Consider the following 18,829-nt stretch of genomic DNA (forward strand, 5'->3'; position numbering starts at 1 on the left):
GTGAGCTCAACATAAAAGAATGAGACAAAAATGCTGTTGTATATACTATATAAAATATTAATGAACTGCCTCAGAGATAAGCAATTGACATGCATTTTCTTTACTTTTTTCTGTGTTTTGCAAATTTTGTATCATCAATACATATCATTTTATAATCAAAAAAGAATAGTTTTGTGATTCAGAGGTAACAGAAGTCTATACACTATTGTCATCAAACTCCTGAAAATTCTGTTAATTTACCATAGATAAACAAGCACATTATTTACAACATAAAATAACAAAGCACTGTTAAGTAAAATAAATACTGTACCTTCACTGCTACGTGAAGCTTCGCTGTTTTCTTGGATGGTCCTGAGGCTTCATATGTTGTACCATCCACATCTACAGACATTGTGAAGACTGGGGCATGGACAGGGCCAGACTGAGATAAGAGCTTATACTGAAGCCCAGGCCTGATCTGATTCAGCCTCATTAGTGCATTCATAAGGTCTATTGCTTTACTATCCAGAACTGCAAGAGAGAGAGGAATGAGATCAGAAATTAAACCACTTGCTTTCATCTATGTTTTTGTAGGTTCCTAGTAACCACTATAAACTCAGGTTTTAAAAAAGCAAGAATTTCAAAATGCACATATAAATTCATTTCATAAGTAATTCTAAAATTAATGCTTAAATACTTAAGCCAACATCATTGCAAAAGTATCATGCATTAACATGTTTGTTGTTGTTTAGTTGCTAAGTCAATTCCAACTCTTGGTGACCCCAAGGAAGGTAGCCTATGAGGCTCCCCTGTCCATGGGATTTCCCAGGCAAGAATACTGGAGTGAGTTGCCATTCCCTTCTTCAGGGGATCTCCTCACCCAGGGATCAAACTAGTGTCTCCTGCAATGGCAGGCGTATTCTTTACCCATCAGGGAAGCCCATGCATTACCATAGCTATTAATTAATTTTAGTTTGCCAACATTAATATATCTTAAGCAAATGGTACTTGAAAACAGAAGCTATTCATTTTCTTCAAACTTGAATTCAAATCAATCAAATTCTTCACTTTTTAATTTTTATTTTCCTGGGACATAAATCCTTTCTAGTTCACATCTATAAGAATAAAGATTTTACACACTTTTCCTTAAGTTTCGTTTCATCTTCTTATTGGGATCTTTATCATCCCCTAATCCATCTTCAAATGGCCTCTTCAGAGCTGAAGACCCAGCACCTAAAAAAAGGTACAAGAGATTATCAGTTAAAACAATGATTCCACTTACTCTGCTGCTGCTGCTGCTGCTGCTGCTGCTAAGTCGCTTCACTCGTGTCCAACTCTGTGTGACCCCATAGACGGCAGCCCACCAGGCTCCCCCGTCCCTGGGATTCTCCAGGCAAGAACACTGGAGTGGGTTGCCATGTCCTTCTCCAATGCATGAAAGTGAAAAGTGAAAGTGAAGATGCTCAGTCATGTCCGACTCTTTGCTACCCCATGGACTGCAACCCACCAGGCTCCTCCACCCATCGGATTTTCCAGGCAAGAGTACTGGAGTGGGATGCCATTGCCTTCTCCATCCACTTACTCTACCAAATGTATTTAATATGTTCAGGAAGGAAAAATCTTAGGAATCACACAAGGACCATAAGACCCTTTCACCGATCAATTAAAATTATAGGGACTTCCCTAGTGGTCTACTGGTTAAGACTGCGCTTCCAATGTAGGGGACATGGGTTCGACCCCTGATTAAGGAACAAAGATCCTACATGCCATATGGTGTGGCCAAAATATAAAAAATTTTTTAAATTTTAAAACATGTATGTGTTCAGTCCAGTTCAGTCGTGTCCAACTCTTTGCAACCCCACGGACTGCAGCATGCCAGGCTTCCCTGTTGATCACCAACTCATGGAGCTTGCTCAAACTCCTGTCCATTGAGTGGGTGATGCCATCCAACCATCTCATCCTCTGTCCTTCCCTTCTCCTCCTGCCTCAAGTCCTCCCAGCATCAGGGTCTTTCCAATGAGTTGGTTCCCCGCATCAGGTGGCCAAAGTATTGGAGCTACAGCTTTAGCATCAGTTCCTCCAATGAATATTCAGGACTGATTTCCTTTAGGATGGACTGGCTGGATCTCCTTGCAGTCCAAGGGACTCTCAAGAGTCTTCTCCAACAACACAGTTCAAAAGCATCAATTCTCTGGTGCTCAGCTTTCTTTATGGTCCAAATCTCACATCCATACATGACTACCGGGAAAGAGCATAGCTTTGACTAGACAGACCTTTGTTGGCAAAGTAATGTCTCTGCTTTTTAATATGCTGTCTAGGTTGGTCATACCTTTTCTTCCAAGGAGCAAGCGTCTTTTAATTCCATGGCTGCAGCCACTATCTGCAGTAATTTTATAATCTTGTAATAGCAAAAACTATTATCTGAATCTTCATGAAACAATATTAACCCTTCTTATATTTATTTTTCCATTTATTCAAATATATTCATACAAATATCTATGCATATATTCACAACTGTATATGCATAAACAGTATATATCAAAATGTTAAAAGTAGTTATCTCTGGTAGTAAGATTTATTTTCACTTTGTCTTTTTAAGTATTTCTCTAAGTTAACATTATATAAATTTTTCAAGTCAACATGTTAAAATCTCATGCTTTTGGAAATCTGATTATTTCTCATACTACAAAATAATTCTGCCTGCCCATTCAAATTCCTATTCAAGACTTTATTTACAGTTCATCTCATTAAGTTTTCTTCAGCTTCTTTCTCATCTCAATTTTTTATATGTTTCTATGACAGCAGAAATATAAAGTGTCATATGGAGTCGTGTCATTATCTATTTCATATATAGACACGTTGTGTTTCTTTAGTGCTCTAGGAAGGTCAAAGATATTTTCTGCTTACCTTGTATCTTATAAACTAACATAAGACTTAGAAACAACATAATGGGTATGGAACAAAAACTAAAAACTAATATTATCAATTTCTTAGATGAAGCAACTAGTTAATAACAGTGGCAGTCATAAAGGAGGAGCTTTATTGTCCAAAACAAAAACAATCAGAGAAAAGCTTATCAACCTGTCCAATTACCTTAAAAGACCTCTCTGTGTTTTCACCTTAAAAGCTGGTTGTCAGGTTTCCTAAAGAAAAGTTATGCTCAAAAGATTCATGCCAAAAAAAAAAAAAAAAAATTTCATGCCATAATGTTTCCAGATACTTCTTGGAGATAACTACATATTCTCTGATCATCAAGATTTATAATCCCTTCGGGTAAACACTGACTTCAGCATTTGCTTGAGTCAATAACTACTACTCAGGTCAATCAATCTTGATGTTCTCTCTTCAACAGAAGGCAATATCTACTTATATATGCTTAGTATTGCATTTCATCTGCATTACATAAAACTGTATATATGCTAGTCTTCCAGAATGCAGTCTTCAAGAGACAAAGTTAAGAAGGAACGACGTCTATTCATAATCACTCTCCCACTCATTAAGTTGCATTAAAAGCTGCTCTCTGATTGCCTGGAATTCACTAGCTGGCTTAAACGTACATATCTGTTCCCTAAAATCTCCAGCTACATGAAGTTTGCATGGATTAAGCTTCATTCTACCATCCCTGCTACTGGACAAGGGCTGTAAAATCTGGAGCTAATCATAATAGTAACGGGTGTGGAGAGCATGCCTTACAAAAAAAACACGCTGTTCTCAATACATACAGTACCTAAAAACAAGAAATGGTCATTTGAGAGGCAACAATTTTTAAAAACAACAGGTGGGGGGGTTCAGGTTGGGGAACACGCGTACACCCGTGGCAGGTTCATGTTGATGTATGGCAAAACCAATACAATATTGTAAAGTAATTAGCCTCCAATTAAAATAAATAAATTTATATTAAAAAATAAATAAATAATTTTTTAAAAATTAAAATACAAAACAAAACCAACAGGTGAGGGCTTACCATATGCCTGGCACTGTTCTTAATACCTTATATGAATTAATTTATTTAATTCTCACAAGCATCCTATGAAGTCTGTACTTCATCATTCTCATTATAATTTCATTCATGTATTTATCCAGCAACAAATATTAATAGAGCATATTTCTATTAACTTTAGATGCTAGACACTGAGAACAAAACAACTTCCCTGTTTTTAGAGAGCGTGTGCACACCTGGTGCCGGAGACTAAGCCCAGCATGTCATCTGGTCCCGGGCACAATGGAGAAAAGTTAAAGACTTACCAGAGAGCAGGCGCTGCTATTTTTTAACATGTGGTGCCCATCAGAAAGGTATCACTTATAGATAAGGTAATTAACTGACAAAGACTTGAAGCAAAGAAAATTCAGCTGTTTGGGGAAAGAGCCCCAGGAAGAGAAAACTCCACTATAAACGTCTTCCAGCAGGAACATACTAAGAAACAGCAAAGGCCTGAGTGGTGGAGTGGCATGAACGACGACGGGTCCAGAGAACACGATGAGCAGGAGTAGAAGTTCTCAACCTTAACTGCCACTAACTCACCAGACGAACTTTTGGAAAATACAAAAGTTCCACTTCTAGTATGAGAAAGTAAGTCAATGGAAACAGACTTCCTGACGAGAGTAATTAGAAAAGCTGGACCCAACGCAGGATAAATATCTGCTTCTGTGCAATTATGAACTATGGAGTCAAGGTCCAGGAGATGAAGGAAGCCTTGCGCTGGGGGCCACATTTCCTTTGGAGGTGTCTTCCATCCCCAGAAGCAGCCACTAAGAACTGAACAGAGCACTTCTTAAAAAACTTTTTTTATTATGGAAAATTTCAAACACTCACAAAAGTGTAAAGAGTAGTATAATAAATTCCCATGAATCCATCAATTAGCTTCAAGAATTATCAACACGTGGCCAATCTCATCTCATCTGTATCATTCTCTTGTCCTCTCTCCATTTTTGTTTAACAAAAGATTCTTGTTCGTTATTTATTTTAAATATAGCTGTGTGTACATGTCAATTCCAAACTCTATAACAATCCCTCCCCTTCAGGTAATGGTAAGTTCTGAACAGAGTACTTTTTTTTTTTTCCAGAGTACTTTTAATAGCACCCAGGTCTCAGGGATCAAAAATTGAACCTCAAGGACCTCCAAAAGAAGAAGGCCTTGTGAATTTCCCACACTGTGGGGTGGCCCTCTCCAGTGCCATATGTGGGAAGTAAATGAAGTCGAAATAGTCTGCATTTCACAAGGATTGAGGCCCAGCTTCAAATCACCAAAATGCCCAACTCCATTAGTATGATCCAGATTGCCAATTCCACTAGCCCAGAAAGATATATAAATCCTCCCTGAAGGATGGAATCATTACTCTAGTCTTTAAATTCTAAAATTTTTCAATTTACATCTCCAGGACTCAAAACAAAAACACATGGAAAGACAAGATAGAACAAAAATCATGAGAATCAGCAGAATATAGAAACAGATTCCCAAAACACACTGATGATGAAGCATTCTTTCAGAAACAAACGGTATTAAAGAGAATGATCAGACTTCTCAAAAAGAAAAGACATCAAGAAGAATTTCTGCCATAGTATCTAAAGCTAGAAAAGCTAAGATTCTAAAAATTAAAAACTGAAAGACCTACAACAGGAAACAGACAATCCATAATTGAGGGGAACTGACATACCTACCTCAATAATTAAGAATAAAGTTTTAAAAAATTATACTACAGATGTATAAGATTTAAGCAACATAATGATCAAATATGACCTGACATGTAAAGAATATTCTGACTCTACCAACTGTAGACCTTACACACTGTTTCAAAGTGTGAATCATTTATAAAAACTGACCATGTGCTGAGCCAGAAACTAACTTTTAAGAAATACCAAGTTCAGTTCAGTTGCTCGGTCGTATCCGACTCTTTGCATCCCCATGGACTGCAGCACACCAGGCATCCCTGTCCATCACCAACTCCCAAAGCTTTTCAAACTCATGTCCATGGAGTCGGTGATGCCATCCAACCATCTCATACTCTGTCATCCTCTACTCCTCCTGCCTTCAATCTTTCCCAGCATCAGGGTCTTTTCCAGTGAGTCAGTTCTTTGCATCAGGTGGCCAAAGTATTAGAATTTCAGCTTCAGCGTTAGTCCTTCCAATGAATATTCAGGACTGATTTCCTTTAGGATTGACTGGTTTGATCTCCTGCAGTCCAAGGGACTCTCAAGAGTCTTCTCCAACAACATAGTTTGAAAGCATCAATTCTTCAGCACTCAGCTTTCTTTAGAGTCCAACTCTCACATCCTTACATGACTACTGGAAAAACCATAGTTTTGACTAGACGTACCTTTCAGCAAAGTAATGTCTCTGTTTTTTAATACACTGTTTAAGTTGGTCACAGCTTTTCTTCGAAGGAGCAAGCGTCTTTCAGTTTCACAGCTGGAGTCAACATGTACAATGACTTTGGAGCCCCTCAAAAAATTAAGTCTCTCACTGTTTCCATTGTTTCCCCATCCATTTGCCATGACATGATGGGACCAGATGCCATGAACTTAGTTTTTTGAATGCTTAATTTTAAGCCAGCTTTTTCACTCTCCTCTTTCACTTTCATTAAGAGGCTCTTCAGTCCCTCTTCCATTTCTGCCATAAGGGCGGTGTCATCTGCATATCTAAGGTTATTGATATTTCCCCCAGCAATCTTGATTCCAGCTTGTGCTTCATCCAGCCTGCCATTTCACATGATGTACTCTGCAAAGAAGTTAAATAAGCAGGGTGACAATACACAGCCTTGACATATTCCTTTCCCAGTTTGGAACCAGTTCGTTGTCCCATGCCCAGTTCTAACTGTTGCTTCCTTACCTGCATACAGATTTCTCAGGGGGTAGACAAGGTAGTCTCGTATTCCAATCTCTTGAAGAATTTTCCACAGTTTGTTATGATCCACACAGTCAAACGCTTTGGTATAGTCATTAAAGCAGAAGTGGATGTTTTTCAGAAACTCTTTTCTGTTTTGATGATCCAATGGATGTTGGCAATTTGATCTCTGGTTCCTCTGCCATTTCTAAATCCAGCTTGAAAATCTGGAAGTTCTTGGTTCACGAACTGCTGAAGCGTAGCTTGGAGCATTTTGAGCATTACTTTGTTAGTATGTGAAATGAGTGTAACTGTACAGTAGTTTGAACATTCTTTGGGACTGGAAGAAAAACTGACCTTTTCCAGTCCTGTGACTACTGCTGAGATTTCCAGATCTGCTGGCATACTGAGTACAGCACTTTCACAACATCAGCTTTCAGGATTTGAAATAGCTCAACTGGAATTGCCTCACCTCCACTAGCTTTGTTTGCAGTGATGCATCCTAAAGCCCACTTGACCTCACACTCCAAGATGCCTGGTTCCAGGTGAGTGATGAAACCTCTGTAGTTGTCTGCGTCACGATCTTTTTGGTACAGTTCTTCTGTGTATTCTTGTTACCTCTTCTTAATATCTTCTGCTTCTGTTAGGTCCATACCATTTCTGTCCTTTATTGTGCCCATCTTTACATGAAGTGTTCCCTTGGTATCTCTAATTTCTTGAAGAGATCTCTAGTCTTTCCCATTCTATTGTTTTCCTCTATTTCTTTGCATTGATCGCTGAGGAAAGCTTTCTTATCTCTCCTTGCTATTCTTTGGAATTCTGCATTCAGATGGGTATATCTTTCCTTTTCTCCTTTGCCTTTCACTTCTCTTCTATCCACAGCTATTTGTAAGGCCTCCTCAGATAACCATTTTGCCTTCTTGCATTTCATTTCCTTGAGGATGGTCTTGCTCACTGCCTCCTATACAACATCACAAACCTCTGTCCATAGTTCTCCAGGCACTCTATCAGATCTAATCCCTTGAATTTACTTGTCACTTCCTCTGTATAGTTGTAAGGGATTTGATTTAGGTCATACCTGAATGGTCTAGTGGTTTTCCCTACTTTCTTCAATTTCAGCCTGAATTTGGCAATAAGGAGTTCATGATCTGAGCCACAGTCAGCTCCCGGTCTTATTTTTGCTGACTATATAGAGTTTCATCATCTTCTGCCGCAAAGAATATAATCAATCTGATTTCAATGTTGACCATCAGGTGATGTCCATGTGTAGAGTCATCTCTTGTGTTGCTGGAAGAGGATGCTTGTTATGACCAGTGTGTTCTCTTGGCAAAACTCTTAGCCTTTGCCCTGTTTCATTTTGTACTCCAAGGCCAAACTTGACGGGGGGGCAGAGCAAGGGAATCATACAAAGCATGTTCTCAGGTCACAGTAAAAATAGAGATTAACTAGAAAAATCTTCATTTGTCTGGAAATTAAGTGATGACATTTAAATGGCTTATGTGTCAAAAAAATGGTAACAAGGGAAAATTTAAAAATAGTTTTAGCCAACTGATAATGAAAATACTAATGTAAAAAGAGTACAATGCACATAAATCTGGGCATAAAGGAAAACAGTCTTAATAGTGTATATGATAATATAAGAGACTAAACACTAATAATGTATTCACCTCAAAATTTTTCTTTAAAGAACAGCAAATTAAACCAAAGGACATAGTAAGGAAGAACAAAGGATAAGAACAAAAAGCAATGAAATAAAATACAAGCATATGCCAGGAGATGATCAACAAACACAAAAGCTGATTTCTTTTTAAAAACTGACAAATCTGTAGTGAGAATGATCAGGAAAAAAAGAAGGTACAAAAATGTATAAAAGAGGGCATCAATATTGCAGGCACTAAGAAGAGGATCTTATAAACTACATTATATTTAAATTTAGATGAAATGAACAAATTCCTAGACAAACACAATTTACCAAAACTCTCATAAGAAGATAACCTGATACACATTAAGGAAATTAGATCCTTAAGTTAAAACCTTTCCACATAGAAAATCTCACACCCAAATGGTTTCACTGGTAGATTCTTCCAAACATTTAAGGAAAAAATAACATCAATATTACATAATCTCTTCCAAGGAACAGAAAAAGGAGGACAGAATCTTCTCAACTAATTTTAAGAGGCCCGCAAAACCTTAGAGCCAAAATTGGACAAAATATTACAACAAAGGGAAACTGCTGATTAATCTGACACACAAAAACCTGTGTTTCTATGATCTACTCACAAAAACCCCCACAAGGTTGTTCATAGCATCTTTATTTGTAATTGTCAAAAACTAGAGACAAACAATTAAGAAGACGTGGCAAGAATACACAGAAGAACTGTACAAAAAAGATCTTCAAGACCAAGATAATCACGATGGTGTGATCACTCACCTAGAGCCAGACATCCTGGAATGTGAAGTCAAGTGGGTCTTAGAAAGCATAGTCACTACGAACAAAGCTAGTGGAGGTGATGGAATTCCACTTGAGCTATTTCAAATCCTGGAAGATGATTCTGTGAAAGTGCTGCACTCAATATGCCAGCAAATTTGGAAAACTCAGCAGTGGCCACAGGACTGGAAAAGGTCAGTTTTCATTCCAATCCCAAGGAAAGGCAATGCCAAAGAATGCTCAAACTACCACACAATTGCACTCATCTTACACGCTGGTAAAGTAATGCTCAAAATTCTAGAAGCCAGGCTTCAGCAATACGTGAACCATGAACTTCCTGATGTTCAAGCTGGTTTTATAATAGGCAGAGGAACCAGAGATCAAATTGCCAACATCCGCTGGATCATGGAAAAAGCAAGAGAGTTCCAGACAAACATCTATTTCTGCTTTACTAACTATGCCAAAGCCTTTGACTGTGTGGATCACAAGAAACTGGAAAATTCTGAAAGAGATGGGAATACCAGACCACCTGACCTGCCTCTTGAGAAACCTATATGCAGGTCAGGAAGCAACAGTTAGAACTGGACATAGAACAACAGACTGGTTCCAAATAGGAAAAGGAGTATGTCAAGGCTGTATATTGTCACCCTACTTATTTAACTTATATGCAGAGTACATCATGAGAAACGCTGGGCTGGAGGAAGCACAAGCTGGACTCAAGATTGCTGGGAGAAATATCAATAACCTCAGATATGCAGATGACACCACCCTTATGGCAGAAAGTGAAGAGGAACTAAAAAGCCTCTTGATGAAAGTGAAAGCGGAGAGTGAAAAAGTTTGCTTAAAGATCAACATTCAGAAAACGAAGATCATGGCATCTGATCCCATCACTTCATGGGAAATAGATGGGGAACAGTAGACTTTATTTTTGGGGGCTCCAAAATCACTGCAGATGGCGACTGTAGCCATGAAATTTAAAGACACTTACTCCTTGAAAGAAAAGGTTATGACCAACCTAGTTAGTAGATTGAAAAGCAGAGACATTACTTTGCCAACAAAGGTCCGTCTAGTCAAGGCTATGGTTTTTCCTGTGGTCATGTATGGATGTGAGAGTTGGGACTGTGAAGAAAGCTGAGTGCTGAAGAATTGATGCTTTTGAACTGTGGTATTGGAGAAGACTCTTGAGAGTCCCTTGGACTGCAAGGAAATCCAACCAGTCCATTCTCAAGGAGATCAGCCCTGGGATTTCTTTGGAAGGAATGATGCTAAAGCTGAAACTCCAGTACTTTGGCCACCTCATGGGAAGAGTTGACTCATTGGAAAAGACTCTGATGCTGGGAGGGGTTAGGGGCAGGAGGAAAAGGGGACGACAGAGGATGAGATGGCTGGATGGCATCACTGACTCAATGGACGTGAGTCTGAGCAAACTCAGGGAGTTGGTGATGGACAGGGAGGCCTGGCATACTGCGATTCATGGGGTGTCAAAGAGTCGGACACGACTGAGCAACTGAACTGAACTGAACTGAGAGACAAACAAAATGTCCTACAATAGGTACATGACTTAACCAAACTCTGGTTCATCTGTGGCACAGAATCCTACTTAACAGTAAAAAGGAATAAACTATTGACATGTGACAACAACTTGGATGGGTCACAAAAGTATCATGCTAAGTGGGGAGATGAGGATTTCAAAAAATCACATAATGATAACTTCATTGATATAAAATTCTTGAAGTAACAAAATTACAGAGATGGAGAAAAATCAGTAGTTTCCAAGGCTTGAGGGCTTCCCTTGTGGCTCAGCTGGTAAAGAATCCGCCTGCAATGTGGGAGACCTGGGTTCGATCCCTGGGCTGGGAAGATTCCCTTGAGAAGGGAAAGGCTACCCACTCCTACTTGCAAAGAGTCAGACACGACTGAGTGACTTTCACTCCAAGGCTTGCGGATGGCTGAAGGAAGAGGTGTGGTATTGCTCTAAATGGGCCGCATACACGAGTTCTCTGTGGTGATGAAATCGTCTGTGTCTTGACTGCCATGGGGGTTACACAAATCTACACGTGATAAAGTGGCATAAAACCTATATCCACATTGTATAAATGTCAATTTCTTGGTTTCCATATTCTCCTATAGTTACATAAGATGAAATGACTGGGAGAAACCAGGTGAAGGTTCCATGGGACATCTCTGTACAATCTTAGCAATTTCCTATGAATCTGTAATTATAGATAATAAGGGGAACAACAAAAAGAAAACTGCTGCTTGATTGACAACAGATAAGATGGGCAAGAAGACCAGGCACAGAAGACAGACAATAACAAAGGCAAGAAATCACAAGTGCAACTTAGGCCAGGATGGCAGCAGTGAAGAAGTTAAAGAGCTGAATACCAGACACACTTTAAAAGTAAAACAGCCAGGTTTGCTGATGATGTGCATGTTGGTGAAAGAAAGAGAAGATTCAAGGGTGAAGGTTTTCGGCCTGAGAACGGAGATGGGTAGTTTCCAACGTCTGGGATGGCAATAACTATGGGAAACAGGTGAGAAGGAGAGTAAGGACAGGACATCTGAAGTGTGAGTTGTCTTGAGATATCCATGTGGAAACACTGAGACATTTAGATAGGGAGGGCTGAGGTCAAGGGCTGGGAGTCTAGAGTGAAAACGTAAACTTGGGAATCTGCAGTGAATAGAAGGTATTTCAAGACAAGAAACTAGATGACGTCTCTGAAAGAGTCTAAACAGGGGTAAATAAAGAAAAATGGTCTGAGGTCTGCACCCAGGACACTTTACTATTCGAAATCAGGAAGATAAGAAAAAACAAAGACAGCTGAGGAAAGAACAGTGGTGTAAAGATCCATGACAAAGTAATGACCCGGAAGTCAAATGAAAAACAGTACTTCATGTCAGACAATAGCAAATGTTGTTGAGGATATAAAACAACAGGAATTCTCATACACTTCTGGTAGGAATACAAATTGCTATGGGTACCACTTCCTAGATCATATACTGGTCCACAGTAATTCCTGCATCTGTACTCTAGAAGGCATATATAAGTAAGCTCCCAGCAACAATGTGGGTGGCTGCCAAAAAATAAAAAGAAGCCTAATGTCCTTCCAAAGTACAATGGCTAAGCTACAGCATATTGATAATGGACACTGTATAAGTATAAAATGAACTATGACTGTATGCAGTAACATGAAAGTATCCCAAACAACACTGGACAGAAAGACGCCAGTCACAGAAGATTAAATTCAGTAGGATTTTACTTCTATAAAGTTCTAGGCAATTGCAAATTAAATTACGAAAGCATACAAAAATGGAAAAGCTTTAAAGAAAATCAAGAATATTATCAAAAATCAGTAGTTCAAGGAGCAGGAAAGTGATGTGTTAGGATAAATAAATGTTTCTGAGAAGCTGACAACGTTCTGTTTCTTAACTAGGATGATGATTATATGGAATTTTTAAATAATTACTTTTTTAATGACACAACTGAGAGACTGAACTGATCTTATACTTTTCTATATATAACTAATTATAGCAGAGAAAGTGTTCACCTGTGTCCAGTGTTGCTGAAAAGGTCACAGGAGAGACTCAGAGATGAGGAAGAAAGTTTGGTTAGAATTAAGCTTTCAAGAAAGTGAGGAAAAGGAAAAAGAAACAACAGGCCACTCTTTCCAAAAGTACTCCTATAAAAGGGAGCAGCTTCTTCCTGTTGGAGAAAGTTGCAGAACCAAGGGAGAGTTTAGCTTTGTTTTTCAAATGAGAGACGTTAGAGTAGGTTTTCATGCTGATGAGAATGGTTCAGCAGAAAAGGAGGAATTCATGCTGGTGAGAAAACAAAGAATTGCTAGGATGATGTCCATCTATAGGCAAAAGGGGATGTGATATAGTGAATGAGTAGAAAAGCTGGGCTTTTCCCAGTTAAGGGAAGGAAAGTTAAGTGCAAGGGGACTTCAAGCAAACAAGGTCATCAGTTGAGAAGGAGGGCTGGGGAGAAAAGTGTAATGTGACAGAAGATGTTCGACACCTGTCTAGGAAAACTGGAGAACTCTAAAACTTACAAGAGAATTGCCAGCCAACACAAATAGTCTACTTAAGGTTAATGTCTGAAACTTAAAGCGAAAAGAGTTAAGATGTCCAAGTATGTTTTTCTTCAATGATGTCTAACAACCTGGCATAGGGAAAGAGTTGGATTTCAACCAGAGTTGCTGGGAAGACAGGATCAACAAAGAAGGTACATGCTAGGGAGTGATCATAATGACAGACCACGTGACTATAAGCAGAGCTGTGACAGAAGTGAGAACATGAGGAAGGTGAAGCACTGTGAGAAGTTAACAGAATCAATGATGAGTATCAAGAATTGGAGCAGAGTACTAGACATTATGACAACTAGAGGCAGTTACAATGTGGGAGTTTTGAGAATGAATTAGGGAGAGGGCACAAGCATATATACTGAAGACTAGATCTAGGATATGTCCTCAAAATGCACACCTGAGACGAAGTAGAAAATATTGGTTAGAGAGGATGTCAAGGAATTAAGAAGTCAGAATTCTAAAGAAAAAAATCATCTAGATGCATATTGAAATCACCAAGAATTCTAAGAATAAAGTTTAAAAGCCAGGTGCTAAAAACAGGAAAGCATGAAGAACAATGCAGCTCACATCTGGAGGCAACAGCCTTGACTCCCTCACCTTATGGCCAAGCCATGCAGCTAGTAACTGATAGGACTCAAATGGAAACACCAACTGTCTGGTTCTATTTTAAGCTATAAATTAACAGACCAGCAGTTCCCAAACTCTTGAGAACTTTAAAGTTAAAAGAAGTCTAAGTCACATAACAATAAACTTTTACTATCCAGTAAAAGACAAAACATAAAACCAGAAGAACTACTACGAATTCAGTGACTAAAATAAAATTTTTCATTATTAACTCTAAGAATCTACAAATATATATGAAATTTCTATTGAGTCATTCAATCTAGAGACATGGTTATGTGAATCTCTTTCAAAAATGCTCTGAGTGAGCACTCTCTGCAAGAAAATGGCTATCATTCCACAAACATTTATTGAGAATTGGTTTGTAATAGCTCTGTGGTGAGCTCTGGAGGATTCCTTATCCCTCAGGAATTTACAACAGAAGGCAGTGATGCTCAAACTTTTCAGTCTCAGAACCATTTTATCCTCTTAAAAAATTATTGAGCACCCAAAGAACTTTGTTTTGTGCGTAGTGTCAATCAACAGTTAGCATATTAGAAATTAAGACAAAAATTTTAATACAAAAAATTCATTAGCATCATAGTGACGATGCCATCACAAGTCATATGCAGCTTCTTAGAAAACTGTAAACACATGAAAGAGCAGAAATGGGTAAAAAAAAAAGCTTTAATATTATTATCAAATAATTTTGACTTGGTAGACTCCCTGAAAAGCGTTTAGACATACTGGAATTCTGTTCTTTGAATAAACAAATTGGGCCACTGCACTATTTTTGTCATAAAAAAATTATCAGAATAGTATCATTCGTGGTAGGTGGGATGCCACAGGTGAAAATAACTGATGTTAAACATCCCACCTTCTAGTATAATAGCAGAGAGGGAGGAAAAGAGAGAGGGAGGTTTTTTGTGGCATAATGAGAATAAGAAGATTCACATTTGAGTATCTACTGTTTCCAAGCACTGAGCTGGGCATATAATCTGACAATAGCTAATAAAGTGGGAGTAATACCCACAAGGCAAGAGATGAACTAATTGCTCAAGGCCTAAAGCTAGTGAGCAGGGGCACTGTGAGGGGAACCAGGTCATACTGACCCTAAAGCCTGTGCTCTTTCTGCTGAAACTCTGAGTTCACACAGACTACAACAAATGGAAGACAGTTCTGAATTTTCCAATATATTTTTCTCCTATATTATGCTTATGTTTTCTCTTTCTTGGTTACATAACACTTCCAAGCAAGACAAGATCATCAAACTGATGACTGACCATGACATCTCCCCCTAGCTTATGACTTTTCTCTTCACTTCAGACCAAGGGTTCTCAGAGTGCCGTCCCTATGTCTATGCAGTAATGGAATCTGATCAACAATAGCCAAATGAGTTTGTCATTAGAAAGAAAAAATGAAAGCAAGTTGATGTCACTGATGGGACAGAAGAAAATGAAGAAAAGCAGTAACGGCTCTTTTATATGACTTGGGTTAAAAACTTAAAATGCTCTCAGCTCTAACAAGAGAAACATTTCACGACCATCTCCATCGCTGCCCGCATGCAACCCCAATACAAAATATTTATACTCACCTTCTTTATCAGTAACTGACCAGGAATATTTCTGAAAAGGCTTACTAGATGGAAGGGGGTCCATCTCCAGCACTTTATAAATCTGACCAAAGGCTGATAGTCTGAGTGCATGCTAAAGAAAAAAAGATTATATTTATTAAAATTTTTCATTCGTAAAGCCCTTAGAACATCTAGCTAAAAACACATTCATCAAATGCTATTATTATGATGACAAAAGTCCCCAACAGAAGGCAAGAAAAAAAGTTTTTAAATAAATTACATGATATTCCTTCTAAGAGACCACAGTCATAGGGTCCATCTCCTACCTGTGCACTGTGGGTAATATCTTCTTTTTGCTGGATGGTCATATAGCTCAGAGCATCTGTTGGATCTCGCTCACAAGGATCATGAAGACCAGGACCCCCTTTGGCAAAGGCAAAAAAAAAAAACACAAAAACCAGTACCATTCAGAATTGAACTTAGAATTCAATAAACTAACACAAAATAGAGAGAAAGAAAAGAATGGAGAGGAAAAAGAAAAGAAATAAAAAACAAAACCTAAAAGAACAAGGTTAAAATCTGCTGAATTAAATGGAGTAAAATGGACACTTATTTTCAATATGTTAGCATTTAAATGTCCTTATTTTACTAGAAGTCATTTGTATATCTAAGGTCAAAATTGGGTCTTAATTCTAAGAATTTAGAAACAGCATGATGAATCACCCCAAATCTTTTAAGGGATTATATATGGGAAAAAAAGACCAAACTCAATTTTTCCAAATTAAACACCAGACTGCAAACATAATGAACGTCATACATTTTAACTTAACCATTTTCAAATTCAGAGTTCTGGGTAAAGCAACTTCATAGCAGACACAATATCTTATTAGTACCTTTTATGTTAGTACATATAAAACATAAATTATAATTATCGAAAGAGAGTTTTGTGACACTTCTAGTTGAAAAAATTCAAAGCAAAACAACTCCTACACATCATTTTCCTGTGTAGAGGACAAACTTAGCACATAATAGAAAACTAAATTTAAATGAAATTGTTCTGATTCTTCTGCCTCCAGAGTTTGAAACCCTTACCAGGAAGTAGAATTCCAGATGCCAAACACTCCATTACTCGTCTCAAGGCCTCCCCAGCGCCCAAAGGTCTATTACAAGTACCTATAGACTTTTCACATATAAGCTCTAGTGGCTAGAAGATATTAAATTACAAATTAGTACATGCACCAAGTGTTAAAAGGTTTCCAGTTAAATGTGAGCTGACATTTCTATCTACAATGGAGGCCAAAAAGGTTAAAGTCCTCTTAACATTTAGGGCCCAATTAGCTTTTCCCACTTGATTATCAAGTTTTACCCCAGCCAGAGTGCTTAAATCAACCATTTTTGAGAGTACATATTCAGAAGACTTTTTGCTACAAAAAGTTTATTTTCAGTTACCCTGAAAGGATTACTAAACAAACTGCAGTCATCTAACTTAACAAAGATTTAACAAGCCTTCATGTAGGTTAGTAATGGCCAATAAATAATCAGTGTTCAAACCCAGCCCACCTATCTCCCACTTTACCTAGGATGGACTCAAACCACAATAAGACTTCATTCCAGACATCCTGCCCAAGTAGTACAACTGGAATTAAAAAAGGACCAAATCTCCATATTGAATAAACTAAAAGGTTCATGATGTCAATATCAAAGTAATAATTGTTGAATTAATCTAAAATAACCCTTTATAACTTTACTTGTTTCATAATGTTCTTTATTGGATCAAGCATAATAATTTCCAAATTAATTAAGTTTGGCAACATACATTTTAAACTACGGTTAACTGTACTATTCACCTAACTTTAATTACTAGTATGAACTTATTTTTAAATGTCTGTACTCAAAAGAGAAAGGAAAAGAAGGTATGGGAACCTTATACTGGTATACCAGATAATTTCTATTTTAAACGGAAGTAGCACTGAAAGAGAAATGTGCCAGTCAAGCATGCTTTTCCAGGCAGTAGGTGAATAACGATCAACCATCAGTGGAGAGTGAAAGTGCAGGAAGACACTCACTTTTAACAGGTAAAGAACCTTTTGTCAGAAAAAATATCTCAGTCTCTATAATATGAATATGATGAAGTAAAAGAGACATTTTTCACATATAAGCTCTAGTGGCTAGAAGATATTAAATTACTTATTTAATTTACATATTTTACAAATTAATGTAAATTTGTAAATGTAAATGTATGTATAATACTAACTAAATTCATAAAAAAGAAATCATGTAAAAACCTCTATAATTTTTTCCCCAGAACAAAAATAGATTAAGGCACACCTTAGCTAACTCAGAATACAGTAACATATAATTTCTATAGGATCTCCTCTGACTATACTTTCAGAATTTGCTTTTAATCATATTTAAGTACTTACCCATCCTTTTAATGGTGCCCATGTGGGGACTCTGTTGCACAAATCACGGAGAATGCGGAGGACAATTACACATGACTTTAATCCATTTGCCCTTGCCTAAAACAAACAAAATGATTCCAATATCCCTGTTGAAATCCATTCTTCATTTTAAGGACACTGATCATGGACAGGTTCTTTAAAATGAATACTAATTGGCCAATCATTCATAAGTTGTCAAGCAAACCAAAAAATCAAGTTATTAAAAGTAGTAAAATTATGGTTTAGAAAGGCAGAGTTTAAAGTAAAGGAAGTATATTAGAATTGGCTTCATAGCCTCATGGCAACTCCATTTTCAGGCAACTGTCTGACTTTTTAGCTTTTCTCACCCATGTCTGCATTTTATAAGCTATCATTTGAAATTCAGAGTACTAAATCCAAAAGTATGACAATTAAACATCATTAACTATAGTAGAAGCTATAGTGGGCACTTCACCTAAATTAAATCATTTACTCCTACAATAACCCTAAGAGGTAGAGCGCACCCCATTTTATATATTACACAGAAACCATTAAGTGGCAGGTGTTCCAAATGAAACCTGCGAAAGGTAACAATAAGAGAATAACAAAAAGCCAACCTGAAACCATTTGGCATGTCGAAGAGACGCCAAGGCATTCAGGCATTTCTGCCTGTCCAATAAGTCCGGAGGATCTTTCATCGCAACCTTTTCTAATGGGAAAATGGGATAAAGAGAGACAGATACAATTTGACCAAGGGCTTCCTGTCAAATTACCAAACAATAAAAATAAAAAGAACAGCAGCATATGAGTGAACTAATAAGACTCCCAGAAGATTTCAGGTTTTGGCTTTGTTGCTTTCTTTTTAGATTATGTGCACTATCATTACTTAGGTAAATCATCAATAGAGCCATTCTGCGCAC

General features: G+C 37.7%; 1 protein-coding gene across 3 annotated transcripts in view; it reads right to left on the reverse strand.

The window, feature by feature from the left end:
• Positions 1 to 18,829, reverse strand: part of STRBP (spermatid perinuclear RNA binding protein) — a 145,375-nt gene that overhangs the window by 26,806 nt on the left and 99,740 nt on the right. For all 3 annotated transcript variants that reach the window (XM_018055743.1, XM_018055741.1, XM_018055742.1), the window contains 7 exons: positions 18,527 to 18,618; positions 17,913 to 18,008; positions 16,582 to 16,693; positions 15,816 to 15,913; positions 15,511 to 15,622; positions 1,120 to 1,212; positions 311 to 510 (listed from right to left, as the gene is read on the reverse strand). In XM_018055743.1, coding sequence (XP_017911232.1) covers positions 311 to 510; positions 1,120 to 1,212; positions 15,511 to 15,622; positions 15,816 to 15,913; positions 16,582 to 16,693; positions 17,913 to 18,008; positions 18,527 to 18,618 — 803 coding nt within the window. The remainder of the gene's footprint in view (positions 1 to 310; positions 511 to 1,119; positions 1,213 to 15,510; positions 15,623 to 15,815; positions 15,914 to 16,581; positions 16,694 to 17,912; positions 18,009 to 18,526; positions 18,619 to 18,829) is intronic.

This window comes from Capra hircus, chromosome 11, assembly GCF_001704415.2.
Source record: "Capra hircus breed San Clemente chromosome 11, ASM170441v1, whole genome shotgun sequence".
Classification (NCBI taxonomy): domain Eukaryota; kingdom Metazoa; phylum Chordata; class Mammalia; order Artiodactyla; family Bovidae; genus Capra; species Capra hircus.